At 36.1% G+C, this 15,107-nt stretch overlaps 1 protein-coding gene across 1 annotated transcript in view; it reads left to right on the top strand.

The window, feature by feature from the left end:
* LOC150087813 (phosphatidylserine lipase ABHD16A) overlaps positions 1 to 15,107 on the top strand; it is a 227,562-nt gene that overhangs the window by 81,257 nt on the left and 131,198 nt on the right. Inside the window, exon 7 of the mRNA XM_090370439.1 lies at positions 3,031 to 3,126. Coding sequence (XP_090226565.1) covers positions 3,031 to 3,126 — 96 coding nt within the window. The remainder of the gene's footprint in view (positions 1 to 3,030; positions 3,127 to 15,107) is intronic.

Below are 15,107 nucleotides of genomic sequence, written 5' to 3'. Positions count from 1 at the left end.
GACATTCGGATTTTTGCTGCTCTACTGTACTTTGTCATGTTCTTTCATTGTAGAGTGAAAGAATAGATCATAGAATGAAAATGATAAAAAAAAAAAACCCAAATCCCTAATAAGTTCATTCTGCTAGAATAATCATTTCAAGGAAATAATCCCTGCAGTGATTATATATACAGTGGATTCCGGTTATTTGGGCCACCGTTAATCATGGCAGCCGTTTATTTGGGGCAAATCTTAAAACACAGAAACCAATCAAGAAAATAGCCAGGGTTTACTTTGCTTAATTGGGGCAGCATGCCGTTTAATCGGGGCAGGAGACCACAGCACTGAAGATTACCCTACGATTGTCTCCGACGGTGCCACGTGGTTCGGTCGAAATTCTGGAGGTCACAACCATAAAACAATAAAAACAATTAACAGTCATTATTGGGCTTTTCTGTTAGTGAAATCTATCATAAACAGACAGTAAACTCGATCTTACTGAATTTGCGATAATACCGACAGCTGGAATTTTGTGGGTTATTATGGTGAAATGTGTTTACACTTCCATGAAATCTTCAATCATACAAAAAAATTAATTTTCAGATCTTCTCTTCATTCGTATTTTTAAAGCTTTGTGACTCTTTACTTGGTTCTCACTTGCGTGTATTGTGTTACTTGCAATTTGTGTGTGCTGTGTTCTTTGTTATTGATTGCTTATCTTTTTACTGTTTTAAATTTTAACCCCCACCCACAAATGTCAACTAGTTCGTATGTACATATTACAGTACGTATTAATTATTCCGATTATCACGTATATTCTTCCGATTTTCACGTATTTTTTAATTGGTAAGGTAATAAAGGGTAAATTTCTGCTTAATATATCTTTGCTTTTATAGCCTGTGGATAATATTCCTCCTATTTTCGCTAATTAGAATCGCTGTTTAATAGAATTAAAATTCAATTCACGAACGTAATCACAATGACCGGCGCTTACTGCACATCCTATAGTGAACGGTACTTTACTATGTTGAGTTCATCGTAACGTGATTTGATTGTACAGCGAACCAATTGTAAAAAAAGGCGGGGGGTTACATCGTATTTTTAACTATTTACGTGAAACTTTGGATAATTGGGGCAGCCGCTTAATCGGGCCAAAATGCACTAGACCCGATGTGTCCCAAATAACCGGAATGGACTGTATCTATATATCTCTAATGAGGTCATTCTGCTTGAATTAGAGATATAGATTTATCTAAAAAGCAAAGTACAGGTATTGGCGTACAGACTTCCTTTATGGGTGGGGAAATGTTTTTATATCTTTTAATATTTGATGAATTCTAAGAAAGTTTAATTATCTATTTCTCTTCATATTTATTTGCTTTTAATTGTATAGTGTTATATTTGATTTTTATATTTTTATGCCTACATTTTATCGAAGTTTTATTTATCTGTTTAGTTCTGTGTCTTAAAGAATTGTTATGAAATATATTATACACTGTATTATCAAAAGTATTGGAACACAAAAAAATAAAGTCAACAGTGATTTCCAGATCAGAATTTAATGGCTATAGCATACGCTTTGACCGGTAATACAATGTATGGACTTTGGGTGAACATTTGTTTGATGCTAATAAAAATATTTCTACATTTTCCCACAAAACAGTTTTATTCATACAAGTGATATTGCCAGTCACTACATCTCTTTTTTTCATCTCATAGTAGTTCAGTTAAGATTGTATTGGGATCTATGAACAGGCTAGTAAACTTTGTGACAGGAGGCCTTGTCTTGTTGAAAACCATAAGGCCCTATAACCATAAAAATTTTGTCATTTGGGAAAAACAGAATTTTTGAAGCTGACAGCATTTCTCCTTTTTCGAGGTACAAGTCAGGAATCAATGGTCCAGCACTGTTAGTACCATATTTAAGTTATTCCATTTGATAAAAACAGTGTATATTGAGATTTGTTTGCTTTACAGAATCCTTTTGCAGTTTGCCAAAGACTAGTCTCTCTAAAGCCTGACATCACTGCAGCCATTGCTGTGCATTAACTTTAATGATGAGCAGTTTGGAAGCGGCAGTTTATCCATGAAACCCTTGTGGATGCAGTGCCTTTATGTACAGCATGCACATGCATATACAGGTCTCTTAGGTGATTTTTTGGAAACTTTGGGTATGGTTTCCCAGATAGCATGGCCAGTTGTCTGAAGATTTCTTATCAGAATAGAATCTCCCTGATGGTTGTTTAACTTGCTATAGCTAGTTTCCTTTCTCTTGAATACACTATTCCAGACAGAGGTCATGAAAATTTTGAGCAGCTTTAAAATCCATTGCATTGATTTCAGAGTTTTTGAAATCCATCGGATGGATTTCAGAGCTCAAAATTTCTCTCATTATGTGCTAAGTCATAACTGAGTTGTATTTGTTGAAGTTTTGACTTGTTCATTCATTAAATGCCATTGTATGCTAAGTCCTCTTCTGTAAAACCCCACCATGTTTTCATTCAGATTCATTGAGCTTATTTGGGAACATGTTAATTGTAAATTACACCTAAGCTTTCCGCAGCTTCATTTATATCTTTATGCTGCCACACTTCCATACAATATTTGCATAACCAACAGTTTGCATAAAACTTTGTTAGTCATCAGTATTGCAATACTGTTGTTAGCATTTATACTGCACAGGTGATGTTCAAAATTTCAGTTTCATTAATAAAGGGAGTAACCAGGTGGTAGATGACTTTCATCAACCGGTGAAATGCCACCACTTTGCTTATTGGAAGCTTGAAGTGGTGAAACCCATGTTTAGTCTCTAGAGCAAAGTTTCCGGCATCCCCCTCCCCCCATACTTCTCCTTCAACCCATGCATGGTACTAAGTACTATAGGTTTTGATACCTTTCATGTTTGGGGTTTTCATAAAAAAAAAAAAAATATATATTAAACTGAAGTGGTCCATCCTACAATATTTCATTAGATTAGATACTTAGTTGTTGATTATTATTTTTTTCCTATTTATTCCTTTTTTTTTTTCTTTTTTTTTTTTTTTTTTCTAGTGACCATAGTAAGCCAAATATATATGCAGAAAAGTCATCCTCAAAAAGGAGTACTATGCTTGACAAGATTAGAGGACTGCCTTGTCAGTTAATAAGGTATTTTTAGTACACATATTGAATGAATCAGTACATGATGAATGAATAGTACACATATTGAATTGAATGGATGATCAATTTAGCTTTTCTTTAAATAAAACTAACATCATGTATATTTTCTGTCAGATTTTTTTCTAGAAATATTAACTTCAATTCTGCAGTTTAACAATATTTATAAATTAATTTATATTGGAAGTAAGTAAGTGGGCAAGGAAGGTTAGCTTTTAGTTGGGAAAAAAGTTTAATTGACTGGGTAGCATTATCCTGTAAAGTCATGTGGACAGAATTTAAAATTGAAAGTTGAGCAATAAAATTTATTTTTTAATATGGCCTTTAAAGCTCAAAAAAAAAAAAAAAAAAAAAAAAAAAAAAGCGAAATAGGAGAGTTATTTAATATCTTAGAAAGAGCAGTAGAGACTAATGACAAATAAATAATAGTAATGGTTAGTGATTAAATATTAGGGTAGCAAATTGCCGTTTTGTAATCTGCACACAGATATTTTAGGAAAATATGGTCAAAAAGGTAAATCTAACATTAATGGTAAAACTCTATTAGAACCACATGCTATGCACTCCTAATTACAAATGCAGTATTTCAGCATAAGAACATATATTTACATGTAGGGAGCACAACAAAAACATGGAAAGCATAATGGACTGTATCATTATAATAAAGGATCAGAGATTTGGAAGTGATCATGATCTTATATTGACCAAATTGAAAATCATAATTACTGCCAAATACATGCAGAAGAGATATAAAAAAAAGAATATTAAAATAGATAATAAATGGATGTAAAGCTCTCAGATTGCCAACAGTCATTAAATATAGACATCTCCTTGCTGAAATATTAAATTGGAGAAATGATGCTCACATGACTTTAGATGAAAAAATGCAAAAACATAAGTGAACAGTAATGAAAATTTTGGGTAGAAGGACTGTAAAGATGGGTTATTCAGAATCTCATGGTGAACGAAGAAGTTAAAAAGAGACAATTAAAAAAAATGTTTAAAACAAAGTAAAAAAGTTAAGCAGAAAATTTTGACAAATAAAACATAAATCATTATTGAAATTAAAAAAAAAAAGTGCAAGAAGGCTATGACACGTAAAAATCTTTCCATGATTTTTCTTTAGTGTAAGAAGCTGAAAACAAAATCTTTGAAAGATTTTAATAAAGGGATGGAATACAAGCATCAGAAAATAGAAAAATGTATTGGCATGTAGTTAAAAATTAATTTCCCTATTTCAGGGAAATTAATGGAGGCACTAGTTAAAGAAGCACTGCAAGACCATCTAATAAATAAAGAAAACAACAATGGACCCAACACTGAACCCAGGGTTCAGTGTTGGGTCCATTGTTGTTTTCTTTATTTATTAATGATATTGATGATGGTATATCAGGCTTAATGTCCAAGTTTGCAGACGATACGAAGGTCGGCAGAGTTGTTAATGACACTAATGATAGTACACTGCTGCAACAGGATCTAGAAAAGTTGAGCAGATGGGCTGAGTGGTGGTAACTAAAGTTTAACATTGACAAATGTAAAGTACTGCATATGGGAAACAGTAACCTTAGCATAATGTATCAACTGTGTGTGTGGTACTACACCTTGGGTGGTAGAGAATGAAAAGGACCTGGGGGTAACTGTGCAGGCAGATATGAAGTTTTCTGAGCAGTGCAGGAAAATATGGTCAATCACATAGCAACTGCTACAACCATGTATTAACTGTAAACTATAAGGTACATGGTGTATCTAATAGAAATTTGGTGTACTATCTAGTGCTGCAGTCATGAACTAAAAGACTTATTTTATCCCACTCTTGTATTTATTTATTTTTTTATATTGTGAAATATTAGTATTAACCATATGGTGCAAGGAAGCCTTTGCTGCACCAGCAAAAAATTGATTAATTGATCAAAAAATAATAAGAAAAAAAATGTATTAAACTGCCTATTTGACTCACTCATTTAGGTATCTATCCAGTTGGCATTTAAATTTCCCCGAGGTGTTAGCCTCAGCTGCCCCATGTAGGCAACTTCTTTCAGTAGTTAACAACTCACCGGCTTAAAGAAAACATTCTGTAATCCAGTCTAAACCATTTCTCTTATAATTTGAATTTATGCCCCCTACTTCTGGAATTGTTCAAAAGAGTGAAAATTTAGCCCTCATTCAGTTTACTTCTCTCAGAGCCTTATACACCTTAGTTTAGGTCACTAAGGTTGCCGCATTATAGCCTTAGTAGCTAATGCGCCAATAAAACCAAACCAACCAACCATTAGGTCACTAAGGTGCCTGGTTACCAAACTCTATAGCCCACATATTCAGTCTTTCCTTGTGTGGATGCCCCCTTTGCCAATTTCACTGGATATATTAACCATCTTTGGACCCTTTTAAGAAAAACTTGATGTCTTTTTTTTTTTTTAGGTGTAGTCTCCGTATGTGGACACAGATACCAAGTGTGACTTTGAAATGACTTATAGAGTGGAATTATGACCTCCTATCTCTACAAGTAAATATTTAATAGGACACTATGGGCCTTCCTTGATGCTTGTCTACACTTCTCAGAGAACTTCTTGTCTGATCATGTCATACCTCCCAAATCCCTTTCTTCCAGTACTATTTTTCATTCAATCCCACTAAATGTATAAGTTATTTTTGAGTTATGTTCACCAAGTGTAAGGCTTTGCATTTTGCTGCATAAAAACATAGCCACCACTTTTCTCATCATCCTTGAAGCTTATCCGAATCATTCTGAAGAAATAACTGCTTGATGCTGTTCATTACCTACTTTATGGATCTTGACATCACCTGCAGATTTTGACATCATGCCCTGTATCCTCCCTTATTGAAGCCATTTAAGAAATTCAAAAGCAGCAGCAGCAGCAGTGGTCCCAGTACTGATCCTTGGGGAACCATACTTCTTACATTAGTCCAATCTGAAGAGTAACTATTAATCGTAACCCTTGCCTCCTACCCTGCAACTACCTTGCTTAAAATCAAATAAGGCTCCAAATTTTTTTCCAATAAATAATCTGAAATTACAGTATTACTAATTTTGTGTTTCCCAGCTTCTCTCACACAAATTTTCTCCATACTGTTAAGGGTCTTTTGTTTGTAAATATCAGTGCAATACCTGTTCAATCATCAACTGGTTTATCTAAGACTTTCCCATACCCATTACATAGTGGTCTGATCTAATTCTTTCTCCTCTTTGTATTCAACATATGTGAAAAACTCTATGTCCCCTTTCTTTTCTCTCTTAGTTATTGATTTCTCCTAATCTCTGCCCTTGCCATCCTAATATTTTTGAGACCCGCTAATTTATAAAATTAGCGGGTCTTGACTACTCAAGTTGTCTGTCCAACTGCCTAATATTTTCTGTGATACTCTTACAGATCAACTTGTATCTGGTATAGGCTTCTGTACTTTTCATTGGTCTGTTAAACTGGCTAGCATGTTATTCAGCAATTTTACATCCTCCTTGTGCTATATTTTCTTAATATTTTATATTTGCATTCATGGCTTCTGTGGCTACTTTAGAGATATACCATAATTCTAGTGTATTTCTGCTCTGTGTGCTATCTCTCCAGTTGATAGAGACCATGTAGCACCTTTATCTGTCATAATCTCCTTTCCTGAAATTAAAATCCATTTCCCTTTGCCTTTAACAACTGCTCTCCACGTCATCCAACATAGAATCATTTGATCACTCCCTGCTAATGGTTCCTGTACTGTCTAATTCATGATCTAATGCACTTTATAACTTCAAATTCTAATTCCCTGACATTTGCTCTAACATGCTGATACAAATAACAGTCTTCTAGTTGATTTAAAAAAAATTGTTCCCAATGGTGAGAAAACCCCCCCCCCCCTGCACTTACCCCAATCAATTCGAGCAAAATGTAAAAACCCATAAGAGATTCATGATTGCATTAGATATAATAAGACATTCACACTTGCATTCATTCATCCATTAGCACGTGAAGGGTCACAGCATAATGTTCACAATCTTCTGGTCTGTAGATTACTTCTACTCTCATACCTATACTTCCAGCTAACTCACACCACAGACGACTTCTTAATCTGTGAAATTTTTTGTCACACTCAGGCATGCTTTTGATAAGAAGCATGATCTTACCACTCTTTGTCTTCCTGATTCTCCTAAGTACATTGTACATACCATATTGAAACCCATTACCTCTATATTCAGGTGATTCTGTTATCCCTGTTATGGCAGCATTAGTTGTCTTAACCAGGAGTTCAATTCACTTATTTTATTGCCAACACTTCCAACATTACTGTATACACAGTTAAGACTAAGTATTCTTGTGTAGTTTATTACTCTGACACATCCCACTCAAATTTATTTGAAACATTGCTACCTTCAGAACATCTTACTAATATTGACTGCTACAGTAAAAAGCAGTAACTCTTGAGATGTGTTCATACATTCCTTTGACCCATATAATCAGATAAACACATACAGTCGAACTTGATTATAACGAGCACGGAAATAATGAGGTCACGGCTATAACGAGCAAAAAGCCATAATGATTTTAATTTACGTGTATTCCCATAAAATTGCTCACTGTTATAGCAAGTGTACTACACTGATATACCGTACAAATCTTGGTAACTATGCAAACATTCTGAATTGCTCGAGTAATCAAAAAAAAACCAATTCTTGAAATAGACAAAAATTAAAAGGGTGACTTAGCTTTTATGACCACCCGCATTGCATCGGATTAGTGGCCAGTTTATGACCTTGTCTTTTCAGGGAAGGGGGCTGTACAATAGTGCATTACCCTATTTACAGATTGTCTTGTATTCACTGAACCATAAATTTATTTTGGGAGTCCTAAGAATTTTGTCAACAGGATTTTTAAGGATTTTAGAAACAGGACTTCTAAGAACTTTGCATGCATTTTGGGACTTCTAGGAACTTTGCATGCATTTCAGGACTTCTAGGAACTTTGCATGCATTTCGGGACTTCTAAGAATTTTGTATGCATTTCGGGACTTCTAAGACTTTGTATGCAGATAACTTTACTGTCATTTTAAATAAAATCAGTTAGAAACAAACCCTTCCTTCGCAAACATGTCAACTAATAAAAAAAAGTCTCTCAATTCACGAAAAAGTCAATTATTCGTTAATTAGAACGTGGTGCAAAAAAAATTGTGTGCACACATAGTGGAAGTTAAGTTAAATTTCTCTAGGCGGACATTTATCACTTGACTGAGGATCCCGTATTGCCCATATGAATGCCACAGGTGACGAATCTTCATGAATGGGAACCTTAGAGATATGAGATGTTCCGTTACTAAATCTAGTTTCGGCAAGTGCTGTGGCATCAGATGATATTTAAAACCATTTGACTTCAATAGAGACAGAATCACTTTGTTCTTGAGAGAGCCACAACAGCTATTACAGGCCGACATTTGACTTGCATCCTCATTTGGAAACGCTGTTTGAAGAAGAGCATGATCTCGAGCTGCTACAATCTTTACATTGTTCTTGAACCAAAGCCGATCACACACGGAAACAGACTGAACTGAAATCATTATCCAGGAACGTACATTGAAACTGTGTATGGATGCTTCGGTGTTTCTTAAAATCCTGTTGCTGCTCTGGCTGTGTATTACATGTTGAACAATTTGATGGAGTATTTTTGGCAGTCAGTTTTGGCTTCTTCGCTTTTCATTTACCACTTGGCTTCGAGGATTCTTCATCGTTTTCATTTGCATTATCAACTTTCATGAGTTCTTCTTCCAAATTCACTTCTAACATTTCTGGGGAGATGTAATGTTCTGAAGATGTGGATGGACCTTCTCTGGCTTCTTTGTTTAACTCCATCGCACGCTGTAATTTCTTCCACTGTCGAAATAGCTTAGATCTCTCCTTTGTACTCGGTGGTCACATTGCACATATATGTGCTTTATATGCCTTACAATGCTCACTACAGTGGACCCCCACTTTACGATTGGTTCCCTGTACGATCAAAGATCAAATCACTTTACAAAGGACACTCTATAACAAAATACCGTTCACCATACAATATGTAGTTGTTGCCGGTCATTGCGATCCCATTTATGAATTGAATTTTAATTCTACCAATGGCGATTCTAATAAGCAAAAATAGGAGAAATACAAAAGTAAAAATATAAAGCACGGATTTACACTTTATTACCTTACCAATTAACAAAATTAAACGATACGTGAAAATCGGAAGAATATTTTCCACAGGTTAACAAAATAAAGGAAGGCAAAAAGTCTATTACACCGGGTGTTTACAAGTGGTCACTCTCCCGATGACTAACCTGTCCCGACGCTGCTTAACTTCGGTGATCACATGAGAACCACGGTATTTAGCCTAGTATGGTAATTGGCTGTTCAGAGTGCCCATAATGCATTTACTTGTGGCAGTGGTTGCATTTTTGTTATGTTTTTTACCAATCCGCGAATGCAAGTTACTCCCGTCTGAAAACTGCCTGGAGCACACCTAAAGAAGTTTCACTTCAAAATGTTGAAGTGTTTAAAAAGTTTCTTTGCCCTCTTCAATAATAATGACATTGTGGAAGAATAAACATGTTTACATATTGGCACTGGAAAAGAATATAACTGAAAAAAAAAAAAAAAAAAAATTAGAAAGTGCAAGGTTACAAATGCCTATGAAGCATTGCTTCAATGGTTCACTACACAGAGAAGTGCTGGATTTTCAATAGACGGTCCGATCTATGGAGCAAAGGTTGTCCGGATCAATTTAACAACCAAATACAAGCATATTAATAGAAATAATATTAGGTGTATATTAATATTATTTTTTTCCTCTAATATTTCTTTTGTTTTTTGAATCTATCTTTTTATGAAGTTATTGAGAATTTAAAAAAAAATAGGAGGTAGATTTAACTCATCACTGATATAACAAGTAATGGTTATAATAAGAAAATTTTGTTGATCCCTTGATGCTCGTTATAACCAAGTTCGAATGTATCTGTATCATTCCTGTCCTCCTCCCCAGTGTGTTTTTAGTTATGGACTAATGTATTTTTAGTTATTACCCCTGTAATGGTCAAGATTGTGGATCATTTTGATTGGGATTAGGTCAATAATTAGATTGGCCTTGACGTAATTGGTGGTCTTTGATTTTTGGTTGGACTGACTGGTAGTGCTTGTTAATAATATAAATTCTTGTTTGGGTTGTGACACTTGTCACTACTTATAGAATTGGCTGTTGGTGTTTAATTATAATATAGGTGATGTACTGGAGATGGTAATTGATGTTGTTAAAGCTGAAATTATATATGCTTGGTATATCTTGGTATAGAAGTAACTATTTGTTAATGATATACAAAGGTACTTATGATATGTTAGTGTTTATTCTCTGACTCAGTCCTTTAAGATGGCTGGTAACTCCTTAAGTAGTTCAGTATCTTATATCATTACTTGAGGAATGACACAGTTGTATTAGACTTAATTGTGGATATTGTATTAGATTTAATTGTGGATATTGAAGTGTGGTTAACTCTGGGTTAATTCTATACATAATTTGTGTATATTCGTGTCTTTTATCTTTTATTTAGAGTTGATCTATGAAAGTTAATGCAAGAAGAAGCTTATTAATGTCTCTCTCTCTCCAATGTGTGCTGGATGAGGAGATTGAATTTAAGTTAAATTCTGTAATACAGTGTATTTTGTGTAGGGTACTTATTAATTGTTTTGCTGTCTGGTTGACAGCTGGTTTTGTGTTTAAAATATCGCAGTCGGGATTTAGTAACTTTTCATATTATTTTTCAATATCCATAAGTGCTGGATATATAGACCTCTTGTTATAATGTTTATGGATAGTCTACTAGCTGTCTTCTTATTCTCATCTATTCTCATTACTACTAGTTGTTCTTCCTTTTTCTGGGAGATGCCTTTCTCTTTCATCTTCCATCTTTTCTAATACTTTCCCATCTTCCCCTCCTTTCCTTATTTCTCCCACTATTATCCTATTTCTTTTCATAATTTACCTTGGGGTTTCCAGGTAATCCCTGGAAAGCCCCAGTATGAGTCTTTTAGTTTGGGGTCCCTGGCTCGCCTCCACATGGCTTCAGATGGGGGACTGGGGACCGGGTGTTCTGTGCACCCTGGCTATGAAGACGCCAAGTGCCGGCACTCAACATTCAACAGAACAACACATACACTATACACCCGCATTGTCACACTTGCCGGCTTTGGCTTGTGCCTTACTAATGCAATTGCGACATATAGGGGAAACCCTGGAGACTGCCAAAAAATATAAATTATACTTCGAATACTTGAATACTTGTCTTCCTCCCCAAATGGCTGTTTCCTTAAACTCTTATAGTATCCTCTGTGATATTGGTATCACCTCTATTTAAATGAATCCCATTTTTCTCTACAAAATAGACTCCTTTTACCTACAAGTATAGGCCATTCTGATAAAAAAAAAAAAAAAAAAAAAAGTTTCCCCTGAAAAGTCTTGCAGGATCTTTTGAGCTGTCCATTAATTCAGAAAGCTTTATTATTATTAATATTAGCCATATGGTGCAAGGAAGCCTGAGGCTTTTGCTGCACCAGCCAAAAAAAAAATTCTGAGTTACCCTCAGAGAGAGAGAGAGAGAGAATAGAAGGAAATCTCCAAGGAAGAGAAGAATGATGATATCCAGCTCAGGACACTGGGTGTGCCAAGCCCATACTCACCAGATGTTTAGCCCCCGAGGTTGGGCATATAGTCCCTCCTATATAGTGCCTGGCAGAATTGCCGACACACATTTTGACTAACTAGAAGTATTTTTTCAGTATCATCCTTTATTCATTCAAGAAATCGTCAGTCTGTGTGCTTAATATTATTAGTCTCCACTATATGAATAATACTCCCTTTACTCTTAAAATCGGAAAATTTGTTGATGACATCAATAATTGTTGCTTTTTGAAGATACACCCTCATTGTAGTCCACCTATCCTTATTACAAAAGATAAAAAGTCCCTCATAATGGATGCTCCCAATAAAACGAAATGCTCTTGAACCAGAACAGTATGAGTACATTATGCACTTGACTATTCTGGAGTACGAAATATTTCTATATACAGGGTTATTCAAAATGATTCATTCGATTTCAAATGACTATATTTTTGAAGTTTACAAATACAGAGTGATTAGTGATACATCAACCAAAGAAAACTATCCTAGTTTTGTCTCTCACTTTATAAGTGCTCTATGTAACTTCCCATAGTTACATGAGCAATGTCGAGACGATATTCGAATTCCTCCCATACTTGCTCCATCATGAATGAGCAGAAGCCTGAAAAACAAGATGCTTGATATTTCAGAGACTGCTGGGAGCCATTGCGGTACAAGTAAACACATGGGTTGTGTTAGGGTAGCTAAGAATAGAAACAGGTGCAGGTATACTTGCGTGTACACCAATGCTAGGAGTTTAGTAAACAAATTTGATGAATTTGAGGTATTGCTCAAAACATCAAAGGCAGATATTGTTGGGATATCAGAGATGTGGTGTCACACAGATATAAGGGATGCAGAACTGGAATTTGGGGAGTACAACGTCTACAGAAAGGATAGACAGGATAGGAAGTGGGGAGGGGTTATGCTATTAGTTAAGAAACACATAAAAACCAAGGAAGTGAAGCCAGTCGACATCGCTGGACAGTGCAGTGTTTAGTCAGTTTGGTGTGACATAAGCATTGGGAGATCAAAATTGAGAGTAGGAGTGTGCTATAGGCCTAATGACTCTGATGTGTATAATAAGAAACTGTACAGGGAAATAGAGTGGGCCAGTAAATCAGAGAGTCTTATAATGGGAGATTTTAATTTCCCAGATATTGACTGGAATTTGGGGGCTGGTCACTGACACACTAGCAGGGCTTTTGCGGATTTATTGGATGATTGTTTTCTACATCAGCATGTTCAGGAGGCAACTAGAGGGAGTAATACTCTTCATTTGATTATCAGCAGTGATTCTTCATGCATTAGGAATCTGCAGATAAAGGAACCACTGGGTGGCAGTGATCACAGTGTGCTGAAGTGAGATTTACTCAAGGAGGTAACTACCATCAGAGGTAAAGGGAAGGGTTATTGCTTCCGTAAAGGCGACTACGATGGACTGAGACAGTATTTAAATTCTATACAGTGGGACCAACTGATGATGTTACCAACAGCAAATTCAAAATGGGAAGCATTCAAAGAACTTATCTTGGAAGCTACTAGGCTTTACATACCAACTAAGAAATATTGTTCAAGGTTTAGGCCAAAATGGATGTCAGATCAACTAATGAGGTATATGGCAGAGAAGAAAAATGCATGGGATACTTACAAATTAACACATGACACAGAAGCCTATGATAGATACAAGTTGATATGCAACCAAGTTACAAAAAGGAGGTTATGCAGGCGAAGGCAGATTACGAGAAATCTTTGGCAAAGGATGTAAAGAAAAACAGCAAAGAGTTCTTTACTTATGTAAACTCTAGAAGGAAGGGGATGAATCAGATTGGTCCACTTGATATTGATGGGTCAACTGTTGATGATCCTGCTCAGGTAGCTAACAAACTAAATGAATATTTTGCATCGACATTCACACATGAGGAGTTATTCAGCGAGGGGAATGCCAGAGGTGTATTCAACTCTAGCAGTAAGCTACAGAATCTTGAAATAACTGGGAGTAAAGTGGAGGAGAAATTGTTGAAAATAAACACAAGAAAGGCACCCGGGGTGGATGGGATCTATCCAGTTATATTAAAGGAGGCAGCAAAGGAAGTAAGCAAACCCTTAGCCATAATTATGAGAGCTTCCTTGGACTCAGGGGAGGTACCCATAGACTGGAAATGTGCAAATGTGACCCCAATTCACAAAGGAGGATCAAAGGCTGACACAAGTAATTATAGACCTGTGAGCTTAACTTCTGTTCCAGGAAAATTAATGGAGGCACTGGTTAAAGAAGCACTGCAGGATCATTTAGACAAGACTTCAGTTATAGCTCGGACACAGCATGGTTTTGTTAAGGGGAAGTCTTGCCTGACCAATTTGATTGGATACTATGATGCAGTCACAAAAGAACTGGATGCAGGGAATAGCTTTGATATTATATACTTGGATCTTAGAAAGGCTTTTGATACTGTTGCACATGGAAGACTGCTACACAAATTGGAGCAGTGTGACATTGGAGGCAAATTGCTGCTATGGATAAAGGGGTGGTTGAGGGGGAAGAAGACAGAGTGGTAATCAATGGACACTGCTCATCGGGGACTAATATTATTAGTGGATTCTCTCAGGGCTCAGTGTTGGGTCCATTATTGTTTTCTGTATTTATAAATGATATTGATGATGGTATATCAAGCTTAATGTCCAAGTTTGCAGACGATACAAAGGTTGGCAGGGTTGTCAAGGACACTACTGACACTATGCTGCTGCAACAGGATCTGGAAAGGTTGAGCAGATGGGCTGAGAGGTGGCAAATGAAGTTTAACATTGACAAATGTAAAGTACTACACATGCGAAAAAGCAACCCCAGAGCAACGTATCAGCTCTGTGGTACTACACTGACAGTGGTAGAGAATGAAAGGGACTTGTAGGTGGTTGTGCAGGCGGATATGAAGTTCTCTGAGCAGTGCAGACGGGCTGCAAGAGTAGCTCATGGAGTATTGTCAATGATATACAGGAATTTTTCCAGCAGGGATAAGGAGGTGATTATTCCCTTGTATAAGGCAATGGTCAGGCCACACCTAGAGTACTGTATACAGGTCTGGAGGCCTCATTTCAAGAAGGATGTAGAGCTGCTGGAACGAGTACAGAGAAGGGCAACAAGATTAGTGAATGGAACAAAGGGGTGCTCTTATGAAGAAAGGCTTAAGTTTTGCAAATTACAGTGTCTGGAGACTAGGCACCAGCGAGGTGATCTGATAGAGGTGTATAAACCCTTGAATGGGTTGAGCATGCTCAATACTGATGGGATTC

The sequence above is a fragment of the Mastigoproctus giganteus genome, chromosome 3 (assembly GCF_048544385.1).
Source record: "Mastigoproctus giganteus isolate SK-2022 chromosome 3, ASM4854438v1, whole genome shotgun sequence".
In the NCBI taxonomy this organism is placed as follows: Eukaryota; Metazoa; Arthropoda; class Arachnida; order Uropygi; family Thelyphonidae; genus Mastigoproctus; species Mastigoproctus giganteus.
This window is presented reverse-complemented; position numbering and strand designations above follow the sequence as displayed.